This window comes from Chelon labrosus (assembly GCF_963514085.1).
Source record: "Chelon labrosus genome assembly, chromosome: 8".
Taxonomy (NCBI): Eukaryota; Metazoa; Chordata; class Actinopteri; order Mugiliformes; family Mugilidae; genus Chelon; species Chelon labrosus.
Window position 1 is genome coordinate 12,048,393 of NC_140358.1, and position 16,920 is coordinate 12,065,312.

A 16,920-nucleotide genomic window follows, 5' to 3' on the forward strand; every position below is an offset into this window, starting at 1 on the left:
CAGCAACGACTCAGACCTTCCTCAGTCTTCAGAGAAAAGTGCAACTCCTCTCAAGCCACAACAGGTGCCTTCTTGGAAGTGTGAAGGTAAATCGCTGAATTTCGAGATCTACTAAAATATTGTGATCCTAATCTTCAAATTGGTCGTGTCTTTCTCTAGCGTTTCCTGTGTTCATCTGCTTCTTTGCATACTTGATGGCTACAGCTCACTGCCTCTCTCTTCTCCCTCACTTTGTTTCTTTGGTTCATGACACAAACCGGACCTCCCCTTCCTTTACTCAAACGAGCAAGAGGAAAATATCTCTCCCATCCCTCCCCCTATCTCTGCCTTTCTTTCTGCACCACAATTCCCCATCTCCCCATGCCTTTTCCCCCTCTGCATCTGCACCCCTGGCTTGAAATGCAAACGCACCAACAACGCACACAATTAGTCAGAAACTCCAATCGATATCCCACGCATCCACTTACATTTGCTCCACACACGTTTTTGTATTCTTCCAGTGGCTTTCTTATAATTATCAGTACTTAATTTACATTTCAGTGTTGGTAACCCAGAGGGAATTTCCACAACTTGGCCTTTCACCATTAGCAGCGATATAATAAAGAGGTCAGTTTGAATTACATGTTTATTGTATTGCTTTAATTACTGGTTCAAGTCAGAGGGATGCTCTTTAACAAACATTACAATATGATGGATCAGACAAATTTAGTCAAAGTTGTTACACAGACACAGTAGAGACAGCTAGTAAGATCTGCAGACAGTTAACAGTGAGATATACCAGAAGGCCTACACGTATAAAGAGAGTTTGGATTAATGCACTAGCTTAGTGCATTGCCACCGGTTTCAGATGGATGGATGTGTATTCATCTGTCAACACAGTAAATGTCATTTATTTACAACATATTTATTTACAAGACATTACTGTCTGTAGTCGGAATAAAGTTGCTTTACTTTACTGTTCTGCTGGATTTCTGTGTATGAATTATTTAATATTATGCTTTCAAAACTTGGTATTGTGTAGGTTTTTTTTTTTTTGTAATGTGCCGGGTCCACAATCTGCCTCTTTATTTTCATAATCTGGGTCAAGAAAATGTTTCTGTTTTAAAAATGTCCTCATATTACATTCTGACCAATGAAAAATGTGCTGCATTACACAATTATACTGTATGTAAATACAGAGTATGTGGAGCATCTGAATACTTTTGATAACCCCAACGGACAGGCTGGACTGGAAGTCAAACCGGACCATTTACGGAAGTGGCAGTGAAAAAGATCTTGACTTCAAATGTAACCACTCAGAGAAATCTAAATTGAATTTAAATGTTCAATATAAGTTCCAGATGTTCCCATTAGACATCATTTTGTCACATTTCTGTACATCAAGCGTACAAAAATCTGATCTAAATTCTATACTTACAGACCCCCTCACTTATGAACAGTGAGTCCAAATGCACAGTCATAAATTACAAACTGTGGCTTTATTGACAACCATGCAGTAGTGACATACGATACGACCAGTTCTCAACACACTCAGCAGCAGCATTACAGCCTTTCACATCAGGAAGATAATGTAATGCAGTGGCAGTGTGTCTGTGTGTGTGGATGTATGTGCCCAGACAGTGTGTCATTTCTTAAGTGGGTCCATTATGTTTGTGGTCACTTAATGGTAACCTGATACAAGATGAGGCACACATAAACACATATATATGCTCTGGACAAACGAGCAAGAACACAAGCTTTCAGACTGCATGTGATTGTTGTGTTTGTCACAGCAGCATAAGCATTCCTCCAGTGGACAATGATACTGTGAAAATTATACATCTGTAAATGTAAGAATACATTTGCTAGGATGTCGAATGTGAGGAAGAATAAGAGGATGGATTTGTCAGTGAAAGAGGAGACAATCGTAAAAGTGAGCATTATGTGACAGGAAGTTGTTTATGAGTGGATCAAATTTCCACCCAATCCGTCTTTCAATGCCAGAAGACAAGCATCTCAAGACCACATGAACACAAGCTCACACACAAACACACCACATGAGGGATGATCTGCCCAGTTAACCTAAGTCTCTGGCTACTTGCCATGAACCTCCATGTTTCTGGGGCGATGAATTTCCCATAATCAATTTAAATTTACCCTTTGAAATACATTGATTAGGCATGACATTAAAACCACTGAAATGTGAAGTAAATAACACTGACCATCTTGTGACAATACAATGTTCTGCTGGGAAACTTTTGGACCTGGCATTCACGTAGACATTACTTTGACCAGAGCAGGAACCCCCACACCATAGCAGTGACACTCCTTGGTGGCAGCAGCCATCCCCAGCAGGATGCAGCCTGACACAGACACACACAAAACCGCTTTAGGAACAACTAAAAAAAACATGAAGAACAGCGCAGGGTGCTGACATGGTCTCCAAAGTCACTAGATTTCAAACTGATCAAGTATCTGTGGGACGATCCACAGAGGCCCCTCCCCTCAACCCAAAGGCCCCGACCAACAACATCATGTTACCAGACACCACAGGACACCCTCAGAAGACCCATGTCCATTCTCTGATGAGTCACAACTGGTTTGAAGGCACGAGGGAGACCTACACAATATTAGGAACATGGTCATAATGTTATGGTGATTGGCCTGATTGGTGTATAAATGGATATTGCATAGAAGATGGGCCTGAGGACTTTGAACCACTGATTTTTTTCTCCAGCACCACCATGGTCACAGGGTCCAACGTATTTATAGTTTTTAGTGAACCGTCAAGTCAACTAAAGGATTGATTTAGATTCAGACGTTCATGCTCCCCAAAGAATGAATTAACTTTTCCTTTGCTTCAACTATCAAGTCAAAACAAAGTTTTCATTTATCGTGTGAAATATCAACATTTAGGTCGCTCAATGACAGCTGGGATAGGTTCCAGCTCCCCCGCGACCCTCCAGAGGACAAGTGGTTACAGAAAATGAATGAATATCAACATTTAGGAGGATTAGCTCCAAAATTTATTAGATCCATTCATTTTCTGTAACCACTTGCCCTCTGAGGGGTTGCGGGGGCTGGCGCCTTTCCCAGCTGTCCCATTGGGTGAGAGGCAGGTACACCCTGGACAGGTCGAGCATGGCTTTTGTGGCGGGAGGAAGCAGAAGTAGAAATGTCCCAGTCGGCCGATGGATTCGAACCCAGAACCTTCTTGCTGTGAGGTATCAGTGCTAAAAACCACATCACTGTGCCGCCCTTATTAGACTCATGGTTCCCAAAAATTAACTTCTGCTGACTTTGAATCCTGGCTCCTTCTCTAGCACCACCATGAGTTCATGGCTCTGCGTGAAATGTCGCAACAATTGTTGGCTGAACTTCGGTTCAGACGTTCAATTGTTAATCACTTTGGTGATCCATCAACATTTTAAGCAGTGCCAACATCAAGTCAAAATCTGTCCAATCCCAGCTCATCTGTACGCTGGCAAACATGCTCACCCATTAAACTGAAAGGATAATGATCACAAGAGGTCATTCTTGGGACATCCAGTCAGTGGTGCAGCAGGTGGTGCATGAAGAGTACCCTATTATCAAAAGCTGTCTAAGTGGATGTCAACCTCATATCCGGTAGTGTTTGGCTCTTAAAAACCACATCTGAAACCATCTACTACTTAGACCTCGGCCTCATGTTCGAAACCACTGTCTCTCAAACTTTCACCGGTGCCGCCACCCCACACACACACTCCAAAACCGCCCCGCCTGGTTAAACGATGTTCCACCGTGTGTGGAAACGGTGTGAGTTAAGACAACACTAAAAGCTTTTCGTCTGTAAGATAACGTAGTGGATTTACAAGTTGCATGAGGAATTACAGGAACATTCATTTCATTCATTCATCTTCTGTAACCGCTTGTCCTGTGAAGGGCCACGGAGGCAGGGGGGGGGGGCTGCAAATATATAGAATTATTTGTTTTTTTGTGGCCCACAAATGGGATTTATATGGAACTGTTTGAATGAGAAAACTACTTAAGAGCTTTCGGTCGTCTTCATTGGCAGATTGAGTTTATTATTTATTACAGAATTATGTAGAACTATAAATCCGGATCTATGTTGGCTTTAATGCCGAGGGTCAAAATTCATTGTGTGGGCCGGCATTTGGGAACATGCATGAACGTGACATCCTTAAAGCAGGCCAGCTTTAGACAAAGTCAGCAGTTTAATATACGAAACACTGTTGATTTCTGTGATTGGAGATGACAGGGGGATGATTCATGATCAAATAAAGGTCCATAAGAAAACACGCTTAAGTGCAGGGAACCTGGAGAGGTGCTAGGTTGACCACTGCAATTTGTGGGTTCAGCGTCCTTCCCCACGGACACATCAGCACGTGGACAGGAGGAGCGGGGGGTTGACCAGTCACCTACATTAATGGTTTCTATGTCACTCTGAGTCGTGATGCAATGGACAAAACAAAAACAACAATGTGAGGATTTATTGAAAACGATTCAGTTATTTATTTCAGCCTGAAAACATGACATTGCAAAACACAGAGAAACAATTGGTTTTAAAAAGGCTCTACACAAAAGGAACAAAACGGCTTTACATCTGCTACTCTGCCTCATCCACATTAATCGACTAGTAACTCCTACAATCCTCACTGCTATTAAACTAAAACAATCCCTCTCATGGTTCAGATGGAAAACCCTTCACAAATTCAAATGGTACACCAGTATACCGTTGTTTCTCTGAGCTGTCAGGAGGATACTCGCTCAAGTTTTCAGAGTCAGTCACAAGATGTGAGCTCGTACTCTTGAAACTTAACATGTAGAAGAAAAAACAAAAAAACTCAGGTCTGTTGATGTGTCCGTCCATGTGATATCAACATAGCGAGTATGAGTGCTTGGTCCTTGGTTTGTGTGTATGATCTGTAAACGTGTGTGTTTAGTCAGATTCCTCTTCTGAGCTGGCAGGAGTGGACACCACTTCTTCCTCCTCGTCGTCATCTGACTCCTTCTACAAAAGAAAAAAAATATATATACGTTTTTAAATGTGAGATCATGTAAAAATAATAAGATGGGTTGCTAAGATTTTAACAAATGCTTACATCAGCTTGATCAAATAGTTTCAGAAACATGGAAGAAATCCGAGGCTAATAATCAACATCTCCAAAACCTTGAGACGCGGACGCACCGAACGGCCATCAAAGAACTAAGAGCTCTAAAAAGCAATTGTATGAAAAGCTGCCTATAAGTGTTCGACGGCCACAGACCTTAGTGTCACCCATTGCATTCATTTAACATTCATGTACTTTTACAACTATATTTATTTAGCTGTATAAAAAACAATTTTAATACAGGACATTTCATTGAAGGTAAATTTTACATTTCCTACGTCTTCCACTACTTGACTACATCTAGCTACACAGAATGAAAGAAGAGGAAGAAAGTTTAACAAGGCTAAGACCTGGAGTTTAAAATACTTAATAGATTAATCTATCCAGGTCTACATACTGGCCAATGACAGACTATCACACATTAAAATGTCCTGCTAAGTTCTTATCTTTTATGTTACAATGTCACAATCAATTTAAGGAATTAAATATCTAATAGGATGTTATTTATTCACTGTATTTATATATAAACTCCAGCATCAGTACGGTTAAAGCTGCATATAATAATAATAAATTAATAGTTACACATAATAGCACTGTTGCTGTCCCTCTTTCCCTCTCTAGCTCTTACCTGTGGCCTCTTTGTCTTGTGTGCCATTTCGATCACAATTCTTCTCCATTCGTCTCTTTCCCCTGCAGCTGTCCCTCAATCAGACCTGTAGACTATCTGCTTCACCTTAGCAGCTAACATATAAGTCTCTCCTCCTCCTAACTCAATATCTTGAGTTAATTTGGATGTCCAGATGCACTCAAGCATAAAACATTTGTTGTTAATTCTAATTTTACTCTCTGCTTCGACTACAGCATGTGATGTCTGAATGTTGTGAACACATGAGTTATCTGATAAAGGCTCCTGCTGCAGCCTCTCTGATAATGTTATTTATCATTACCGGCTTCACCTTCTTCCTCTTGGACTTGCTCTTGTGATCAGAGTCTGACGAACTCTCGCTGGTCTCGATGAACTCTCGGCTCTTGAAGCTGTCGTTGCCTCCAGCCCGATCCCTGTCCTTATCTGCTCCAGCAGACTTCCTCTTCTTCTCGTCCTTTTTGCCTCCAGATTTCTTACTCTCCCTAATGAGTGGAGAGCGGTGGAGAAGGAACAGTCACATATATTAAAGTCTGGGTCTGTAAAGAAAATAAAGAGTTTTGAGGTCGCAAGGCTTACTTCTTGGAAGATGTGGAAGTTGATCCTCCGCCGCTCTCTTTGTACTCTTTCTTTGCTTTGTCGTACTGCCTCCTCGCCTCGCCTGCCTTCGTTTCCCACTCCTAAAGGAAAGACAAGATGAATCCATGAACATAACATCATGAAATACATGGATATTGATTATCAACATTCTTTTGTCGCGTCTGACACACTGAGGTAAACATCTCAAAAAGTGAACTCTAATGTAAACTCTCTTCAGCCTCGTTCTCATTCTCACCTCCTTCTCGTCTTTGCCCAGCTGTCTCCACATCTCTCCGGCCTTCTTAGAGATCTCTGTGATGGAGATGCCAGGATTCTCCGACTTGATTCGTTCGCGGCTGGAGTTGAGCCAAAGCATGTAGGCGCTCATCGGCCTCTTGGGGCCGCCGGTATCCTTCTGCTTCTTCTACTCAGATTTGAACAAATTGAAGAGATTTAGTGGGTATATGTGTAAGGTTTATACTGTACTGTACATCTGCTTACAGCTTTAAAAAACATCTGCACGGAGACTTGTTTGCAGCGGTCGTCTCACCTCTTTCCGCGGCTTCCTTTCTTTTTTCTCCTTCACCACTTTGGTTTTTTTGGGCTTTTTCTTCTTCGCACTCTCGTCTTCGCTTTCGTCCCCATCATCACTGCTCTCACTAGCTGAGGCATTGCTGTCGTACCTGAGTGAATGTGGAAGAGAAAACAGAAGCAGTTATAGGGACTATCTGTGTGAAATAAGCCGGAGAGGAAAAAAAGCCGAGACTTTGTCGTTTTAAGTTTTTAAAATGCTTAATAGAATAAAGCCAATAAAATGTTATTAGAACGTCACTTACTCTTCTGCAATGTCATCATCCTCTTCTCCAGGGTTGAAAGACTCATCTGAGGAGTGACAATTACACACAATCAAACCTACTGATCTCGACATACTCTCTTCCTAAGCCATACCGTGACCATTACTCACCACTTTCGCCATCTGATTCGTCGCTGTCGTTGCCTTCCTCCCTGATCTTGCCCTCAGCCTTCATCCTCTCCAAGTAGGCATCATGCTGGTCTTCATCCGAGTCGCTGTACTCGTCAATCTTACCCTTCATGCCCTGGAAATACACTGCATGGTCAAGAAAAACACCCTGCCACTACCCACGACACAGCACCCCTTGTGTCAGAAAAAGCCACTCACGTCTCACAAGAGTCCCGATCCCTAATACAATTAATTCACAGTTATGTAAATTGGAGATAATAAAGAATTTAAACAATTTATTGATGATTATAAACAGCTGAAGTTGCTTAAAGGTCTGCCACAACCATATGATGCTGCAGGTTTAATCTGAAAAGAATAGAGAGCAGGAAATGTTTTAATGTTTTTTCTGCTTTCCTCACATTTTGTGTTGAAAATGGGTGCATCATTTTAGGTGTATGCAGCCTTTAATCAGTCTCCAGCTGTAAACAGAATGCACGTAATAATAGGAGGCTCCCAAGCAGACGTTGTAGTTTTTTTTTTGAGTCATAAAGGAAAAACATTTGTTTAGAACGCATTGGAAAAAGACAATTAACTGATTCATTGATGCAGGACAAAATAAAATACACCATGCTGTATAGTTAAATTTAATTTGTGACACTTTGGGCTGGATTTCAAGTTTTATTTGGAAACCCATCAAAAGGTCCTTTTTTTTTTTTTTTAATCCCTTTTTTAACCATTTTCAGCAAGTTAACTAAATCAAACCGTATTCTTGGACACCCAAGTCAAACTATTTTCCTCCCACACGCTCTTTTCCCATCTCCATGCATCAGCATCCATGTCTGTCAGCTGACAGACAAACGACACGTCAGACAGGCTGCTATTAAAGCAGGAAATGGAGAGCAGGTCCCATTCATTTTCATTGACCTCCTCTGCTGACCCCATCACCATAGCAACGGATGTTCTCTTCACCAGCAAAAACCGAGTTGGCTGCATTGTCAAACACGCCAGGAGCGTGTACATGTCAACAGGGGTAATGCAATCAGCACTGCCTACATCAGGCAGCGGTCGTGATGACGACTGTGTCGAGTGTTAAAGCACACCAAAAGCCCCCAGGCCACACATTAGTCAGCACGATGCAGACAAACACACAGTTATCACAGTCACACACTCCTTCGCCCCCATGACCCGTAATTAGTCATAAATCACTCAAGATTTATCCGGTTCAACACCAAACGGATTGGTTGCATCAAACCAAATCATCATTAAACAGAGTTCTCATAACAAACACACCAGCAGCACGCCATGCAAGCAGAAATCACTCCAAACTGATAAAATTATGTGCCTAATCGAAACGTGACACCCATGACCATACCCACCTTCTTCTACAGGGGTACATGGACAGACACACAGGAGAAGGGCGACAAACATCAATATCTGGGATGGAAGTCTGACAAAATGTGTGCAATATGTTTATTCTACAAGCTGGGAGTTGCGTAAATGATTTGATCATTACCTCTTTGAAGCCTCTGTTCTTGATGTTGAGCTTCTTGGCGTTGACAAAGTCAAAAAGTTTGCCATACTCCTCTCTAGTGGGAAAAGAGAAACAAGGGATTAGTTATTTGTTGCACGAATGAACTACTATGCATTATTCTAGATCTGCTCCTGATTTTCTGCGTGCAGCCGCCTCACCTCTCAATGCTGCTGAATGTGTACTGGTTTCCTTGCTTGGTCTCAATCTCAAAGTCAAAGGATCGCGTTGTGGTGGTGCCTCTGGCGAAGTTGACACACGAGATCTCTTCAAAGCGCAGGTGAACGGGGGGCTTGTGGACGTAGATGAAGCCCCTTTCCAGAGGATAGAGGAGGCCTGAAGACGCCTTGTAGGAGCAGGTGATGCACTGAGCACCGGAGTGGCTGAGGAGGAAGAGATGGGAGGAGGCCAAATAGTGAGAGAGGTTTTATTGATTTGTTTTTAAATTGTTCACATTATGTGTTGTAAATGTGTGCATTAAATGTGTGCCTACCCCTGGAAGTTTCCAGGTACAGTGATCTTGCGGTTGACCAGGGCCTTCATCACTCTGCTGACCATCTCATAGAGAGAGCCGGACATGTTCTTACTGAGTTTGCCCTCAAAACGACGCTCCACATCCTCCCTGTTTCACACAGAAGAAAGAACAGGTTTAAGACTTAATTTGTAAGCAGTGAAGCAAGGACCAGTAGACATTTTGAATACTACTGTAAACATGTGACAATTGATCTTTGGTTCCCTCTAGTGGACACACGCTTTATAACATCAAGAAATGTGTATTGAATGCACACACAGATCAAGTTATCTTTAAGTTACCATCTTAGTTCTTCTATTAGCAACGTACCAAGCGTTATGTACTTTAACTCTCTAACCTGTCTCTGTGCTCTTGCACTCGGCTCCATGCACTACTACTATCCTGGCATCCTTTACCGCCACGTACTTACTCGCTCATGTTGAGGGTGAGGTTGATATCCTCTTCCTTGGAGAAGAGCAGAATGAGGAAGTGATAACGTGTCTGACCCTGTTTGATGGGAGGATCCAGACTGATCTATAAAGAAAACAGGGAGACAAGGGTGACAAATGTCAGAAGGAACGACAGAAGACGCCAGAGGAATATGCTACTTTGGGCGAGAGACACTGTAAAAAACAAATGTTGGACACAAAAGGCACAAGAGGTCCACTTACCACAAAGAACATCTGCCTCTGATCCTTGTGTGGCAGCAGGAAGAGACGGAGGACGGTGGTGTAGGGAATCTTGTAGTCAAAAGTCTTACCATGCAGGTGGAGAAACGTTGGGTAGATACGAATGTCATATCTAAAAAGTAAATAAATAAAAAAAAAAATAGGAGAAATGAGAGATCAGTCAAGTTTATTTCTAATGAACAGGTGTTGTGCAGAGTGTGTTTAAATCCTACTACCTTCCTCTGGGTGTAAGACACTGCAGCTCTTTGAAGATACACACAGCGTCGCCTGTGGCCTGGATCACATCAGCCTTAGACAACACATTCTGAGCGAACGCCTGAAGGAAAACACACTCTTTTAGATCCATTACCAACACAAATAAAAAAATATTTGTGCTTTTTCAGGAGAAAGGGAACAAGAGCATCCTTCCTCACCTCTACAGGGTCTTGTCGTTCATCAGACTGGCTGGGTGGGACGTAGAATCGGACCTCCATGAGGGAGACTTCTGTGTCGTCATTTTGGTGAAATTCCAGAGTGACTTCATTCTTCCCTGTGGCGCACTGGGAAACGTTGGACAGCGGGATCTCAAACGCTGTGTTTTCATTGACATCGAAGGACAACAGTGGGCCTTAAATGGAATGAGAGAGAGAAAAAGTAAATCGATTCATCAATCAATCAATCATTGAGAGAAAACAGAAAGAGTATTGATCAACTTGTTGGTGTATTTTTACCTGAGAACTTGGCCGTTCCCCAGTTCCAGCCCTTCACACACATGTCCTTCTCCGTCAGCTCCACCTTGTAGTTAGCCTTGAAAAAGTCAGAAATCTTCTCAAAGTCCTGGTGGGTGAGGGAAATAGTGGGACAAGTCAGTAAGGTAAAAAATGAAGCTGACAGGAGAGAAAGATATGAAAACAAAAGGGTTAGGGCAGTAAAAGCATCAGCTCCGCATGGGTCACAGCTTATAAAAACAGCACCCAAAAAGAACGAGGGATAGGGGATAATTAATCACAACGCAATCGCAACCACCTCTGCTGCTGGGGTCTCCTGGGAACACAGGAGGTGAATGTAATCCATCCGCCCTCTCTGTCCTCCACCCCACCGCTGACAATCAGCCTGTTTATTTATCCAGCAGGCCCGCTTACAACTGGAAAGGACTCACACACTGTGACAAACACATGGTCAATCACACACACACACATACACACACACACAGTCCCGGTAGTACAAACACATGTGGAAGTGATTGCGGTGTGCGAGTTGTGTGCAGGCTAGAATGAGACTCTGTGGGAAACCGAATTTACACACCTGGATATCTGCCTGTCTATGAGGTTATTACAGCCAATTAGAGCCCAGAGAGTCTGTGTCTGTGTGTGTACGCCGAGGCTCATCAGTGTGCTCGCTGACCAGGATTAAGGCATTGTTTAGATACGACGGCAAGTGTGAGCAGATGTGTAAATGCATAAAATCAGAGTGTGTGCAGTTCTCAACTCCTCATTATAGGTTTGGCAGAGGGGTGCATTTTTTTTTTCTCAATCCTGCTCCAAAATATTTCATCGGCTTTGTTACGAATAAAGCCGAGTATCACTTGAAATGTGACGTTTATATATATATATGTATATGTGTATATATGTATATATATATATATATATATATATATATATATATATATATATAATACTGTCAATATGATACAAGACGTTTGGTACTAAACCTACAAAACAATTTGTTAATCTACTTACTGTGACTTCAATTAATATGTTCTTCTGCTAATTTCCTTTTGTTCAACAGATGAAACCTGAATGCTGGCTGAATAAATACCGTCTAAAGCTGAAAACTAATGGATTAAATTGAACCAAACGTCAATAATCATCAAGTGCCAACGTTAAACTTTAACCACATTATTCTCCTGCATACATTTACTAGTATATTGCAAATAATCAGAATAATAAAAAAAAAACAATCAAAACAAAAATGCCTCATGTGACCACCTCAATCAGAACCGACTGACGCGATCTGAGAGAATTTTCTCCTGGATTTAGAGTTGACAATCTTCAACAGGAGAACATTAGTGCCTAATAACCACGCAAACACTTAATCTGAGCATTTTTAGTTTGGGTGGGTGGAAAGACGACCTTCTTCCTGTGCAAGCTCACCCATCGCCCACATCAGGTGACGTGATGAGTTTCTGGACATAAACATGGAGGTAGCAAAACATCGAGTTGTTCAAACAAATGTTTAAAAAGATAAACGAAGCTGGAATTGATGTGGAAAGCAACACTGAGAACTTGAGTTTGTCCAATTCATCTTTTTAGATTAAATCAGTGATGTCGAGGAGATCATTATTCTTCGCGCCTATGTTAACAGTTTAATCACAGAATGATTTCAGTCAAGTCGGAGAGATATTGTCCGTGTAAACGTAGCCAGTGTGACAATGATTCGGGTTAATTACAGTCTAAACAAGGAAGTGACAGAAAGAAAAGTGACGTACACTTTCCTCTACACCTCCTGCTCTTCCAGATGACAATTACAGGTCAGCTATATTACAGAGTCTCTGGCGGAGATTTACATCTTGCTCAAGGACACTTCATAGAGACAGATGAATCAAAGTGTCTGTTCCGCACGCCAGCAGCCAAACCTCCAGCCAGTTCTCGATTACCGACACTAACTGCGGGATAATAAACAATGACATCACGGCCTGTGCCGAGAGGATCCATCTCCCCAAAAAATATGCTGATTAACCCCAGGAGACAGCCGCAGACTCCAGGTTAGACCCCATCCCAGCGTTGTACTTTGCGTGTTAACATTCCCCATACACCCAGAGCAGCGGGGAAAAGAAAAAAAGATACAGGGTGATAAAAAAACAAACACAACCACAATTTTTTTTTTCTTGTCTGTTTTCTGAGCCAAATTGTTTCGGTGGATTGATATAAACACTGACTCACATGAGCAGATGATTACACTGTTTATGGAACACACATGCTAGCGCTGCCTTCCCTCATTAATCCCATTAGGAGCTTTGGGGAGAAGAGCCGACTCATTCACATTTTTTGAAAGAAACCCCCCCCCACACACACACACACTCATACGCACAGCAGTGGTGGCATTTACGCAAGATGGTAGTGTTTTTCTGTGGAAATGTCAAGCAGGGAATGGAAGTTGTTTATCGGTGGTTCTCTTGATTGTGTTAAGTCCCTCGTCATAAACAAAGCGCTACACAAACCAGCAGTGTGTGTCAGTCTGAAATACTCCACTGTTGCCTTGTTTTCCTCTGAGTAAGGTAACAATTATTTCCCAGAAACGGCAAGAAACTAGTCCAGAAAAACGAGGACAGCATCACGTGGAAGCTTTAGAGCCTGATCAGCTGCTTTAACCCCAAAAAATCATAAAAAAAAAAACCACAACTGCGCACATGGCAGGGATGTCCAGAACTCACCGTGTCCCTGAAGCCGTCATATTTGTAGACGTGTCCCGCGCTGGTGCCAAGTTTGATGCCGTGACCCAAACAAACTCGTCTCCACTGGGCCAGGTTGAGGTCGCCTGCAGGGATGCTGTCCACCTTCCCCGTCTTGCTGCTTTTATAAACTACATTCTGCTTGCTGAACCGCAGCCGACCGTCATTCTGCAGCAGCAATGAAAGACAGACACGCACAAGGAGTTGTGTTTAATGCTGGGACTCAATAATAAAACTGAAACATGAACTAATCCCTTAGTCGCCTGGCGGAAACTGCTTGAACTAGTTTTAGATAAACTGATTTAAATGCCAGTATTTCTGGTTTTCTATGTCATCTATAATAACAAACATGACATATAATAAATAAATAATCTAAAGATTAGCAGACAGTAACTAAACCATCTGCTAGTTGCTGTCCAAGTTCATATGATGACTTTTTGACAATAATTATGCTTCTGATAGGTCTGTCCAAAAATAAAACAACAAAAAACATAACATTACTCGTAGACGTGCCTGCAGAGCTACAAATGAGTGGATCATCACTTCAGTACTGTGATGTACCAATATATTCCTGAACCATTAGGATATCAAAACTCAATAAAATCTTGTAGTACACGGAACAACTTTATAAATCTGCCGTGACTTGGCTCGTGGATTTCATCGGGCCGAAATGTGTTTGTCCAATTAAGTTTTGATCACGTCATATTTCTTTCCCACCTCCTTTCTACCTTGGGAGCTGATGAAGATGCACCAGGCTATAACATGATGTTATTTTTAACTTATTTGACAGCTATACCAAGCGACACAGAACCTGACCATCGTAAAAAATATCAGCCACGTAAAAAGATAGAATAATAAACCTTAGGAGAAACTTATTAATCCTCTCTACACACAGAGGCAGTTGATGAAGATGATACTGACCCAGGAGCCTTTGACCTCCTGATAGATCTCATTAAACTCCAGTGTGTCTCCCATCTCGGCTTACAGGCGTTGACCGATGCTCTACAGACAGAAGGAGGAAACTGAATTAGGTACAACCATAAATCCACAAGACTTATAGCAAGCATGAAATATTGCAACTCAAATCCCAAGTTCACTGAGTCTCCTGATAACATCCCCAGGAAATGGTCTTATACAAGTCAAACCGCAGACTGCAAAAAGACAGAAGCCTACTTTTATGTGACAGTGAAACTCCTTCTGCTGATATTTTTTATCTTTTCTATGTAGTATTCAATATTTCAGTCGCAATTTAAAGTGCCAAGTTTAGAGTTAGCTAACAACAGCTAACGCTATTGACTGTTAAAAATAAAGTCCAGACGTTGGGAGTTTCACGAACATTTCAACTGTTATTTAGTTAACATATAAATCAGTTAATAACAGTTTGAGCCCACAATTAGTTAACATAAACGATAATTAACGTCCATGCTGCGCCACGAACAACGGCTAAGCTAACTTGAATAGTACAGGGTGCGCTTCTTTTATGGAGGGATGCTGCGCCGTGTCTGAATTAGTCCCCCGTGCATATAGGAAGAGGAAAGATGCCCCAAAGCACCGCCCCACAGAGAGACAACGTGCACTGAATCAAGCGCTCCACAAAAGCTAGGCCGGTGCAAAGAAAGCAAGTGATGCATAGACTTAATTTAACAAACTAAATAGCTCGAAATTAAGCACGAGTGGGCAATATACTGAATCGTAATTTACAAATACACACAAGCTGGCTCAGTAGTAAATGAGAAAATACATTTTAAAAACTTCACGTCTTACTATCACTGTGATGATCAGCTTCGCCTGTTTCCCGCGTGTAGCCTCGGGAGCTAGCGCTACGTCACAGGAAAGAATCGTGGAGAGTTTGTATTTACTTCCGGTATGGATATTTATTTTTCTTTTAATCGTTAAAGAGCTTAAAGTAAAACGTTCACTTTCTGAAATGTTTCAAACGCTGGTTAATATGTAAAATTCAAATTGTAGAGTTGCTAATTTTAACTTTTATTTGAAAAAAAAAGAACGTTGTTACTGAGTCTGCGCGGGGCAGAAGGGGCTGCTGTAACCACTCATGGCCACTAGATGGTGCACAACACAACTAATAAAACCTGTGTATACAGTTATTCTCATGACAAAACTGTAATAAAACAGTATTAAACACAGAGTGCAGCCATGTAGGGATAATATATTCCTAGTAGTTCGTAAATAAAGGTCAAGTCAATGTGGTTAATATATTGTCTAACCACTTGTTTAGATTGTGAAATCACATGATACAGAGCAGAGTTAATAGGATTGTAGTGAGGCCTCGAATCAAATAAAACTCGTGGTGAGATTTACTAGAGAGCCTCGGGGCAGGACTGTACTTTTCGGCGGTGGACCTCTCGCAAAGATATTAATTTGACTAAACAAATTTATTTGACAAAATGCAGCATACGCTCAAATTGGAACAAACCGGGCTTCTTTGAAACGCGGCCTCAGAAGGCCTGAATTAAATCGGAGCTAATTAAAATCCCTCATCGTGCCAGGTGATGTTAGTACACCACAAACAAAAATTCAAAATTTCTGTTAGGTTTGCACAGAATACCCGGCAAATCCGGTTTATTTTAATCCAGCCTTGAGTCTGTCAATCCACATAACCAGATCACTTTATTCAGTCATTAAAAAAACGGATTTGGGATATCAGAGCGATTAAGAAAGATTTTTGCTCATAGGCCCAGAATACCTGGGGGATTTTATATAAATATTAAACTTGGATCCAGGACAAAAAAGTTAATTTCCGCCCGTGTACGCGCACAAGCGGGCGCGCGTCGGCGCGGACCGCTGCTGGAATGCTGAGTGACAGCTGGAGGTGAGAGAAGAAGATCAGCGTAATCGCACTGTCAATAAAAACTAAGACCTTAGGAATGAAGGGGAGAAGAAAGAAATGCCGAGGAGCAGGCAAACACTTGTCTCCGCCGTCTCCTTTTGGAGAAACAGAAAGAAGAACAGGCGGATTATTCTCTTATTAGTGCTATTAGATAACTCGTGTCGCAACTTCATATCAGACCACGGCCTCCAAATATACAGGCCCCCTTTTTTTAATGTTCGTGAGGAAATCATTACTTTTTTTAATCTAAGTGACTATTCTGAAATATTTTTGCGTATTTCTGTCATATTAAGAATTTTAATTTATATAATTAGGTTTAGATTCATTTGAGTCTTCGATTGCGTAAAGAAGGCTGGAGAAAAAAAAAATACTCAGATATTTGTTGATTGTAAAAATAGATTCATGAGTAAAACATTTATGAAGGATAAAACATTAGTGTAAAAAGACAGACACGGGCAGATTAAATGGAGAGAGAGAATGTAATTCCTTGTTTCCTGGACGATTTGAGGGTCGCCGGGTTGCCGGGTCCTCCTGGCCAGCGGTGAACCGATCCAGCCGGTCTCGCACCTTGTTAAAAGGGAAGGAGATTAAAGATCAAACGGCTGCAGTCAGGTTGCGCTCACGGGGGTTACGATGGGAGA

The 16,920-nt window shown here is 41.8% G+C and overlaps 1 protein-coding gene across 2 annotated transcripts; it reads right to left on the bottom strand.

The window, feature by feature from the left end:
• Positions 1-4,174: 4,174 nt before the first annotated feature.
• On the bottom strand, positions 4,175-15,256 carry ssrp1a (structure specific recognition protein 1a). Of its 2 annotated transcripts, none has more exons than XM_084549986.1 (18): positions 15,196-15,256; positions 14,353-14,433; positions 13,414-13,599; positions 10,712-10,817; positions 10,415-10,608; positions 10,217-10,317; positions 9,984-10,113; positions 9,743-9,846; positions 9,295-9,423; positions 8,963-9,184; positions 8,787-8,859; positions 7,277-7,409; positions 7,149-7,194; positions 6,863-6,995; positions 6,569-6,736; positions 6,313-6,413; positions 6,047-6,218; positions 4,175-4,990 (listed from the first exon to the last, which is right to left on the bottom strand). In XM_084549986.1, exons 2-18 carry the CDS (start codon positions 14,404-14,406, stop codon positions 4,919-4,921), a joined length of 2,124 nt encoding a protein of 707 aa, XP_084406112.1. In that variant the 5' UTR covers positions 14,407-14,433; positions 15,196-15,256; the 3' UTR covers positions 4,175-4,918. The 2 variants fall into 2 exon arrangements, with proteins under 2 accessions (XP_084406112.1, XP_084406111.1); XM_084549985.1 differs by having other exon boundaries at positions 6,038-6,218.
• Between the last annotated feature and the right edge of the window lie 1,664 nt (positions 15,257-16,920).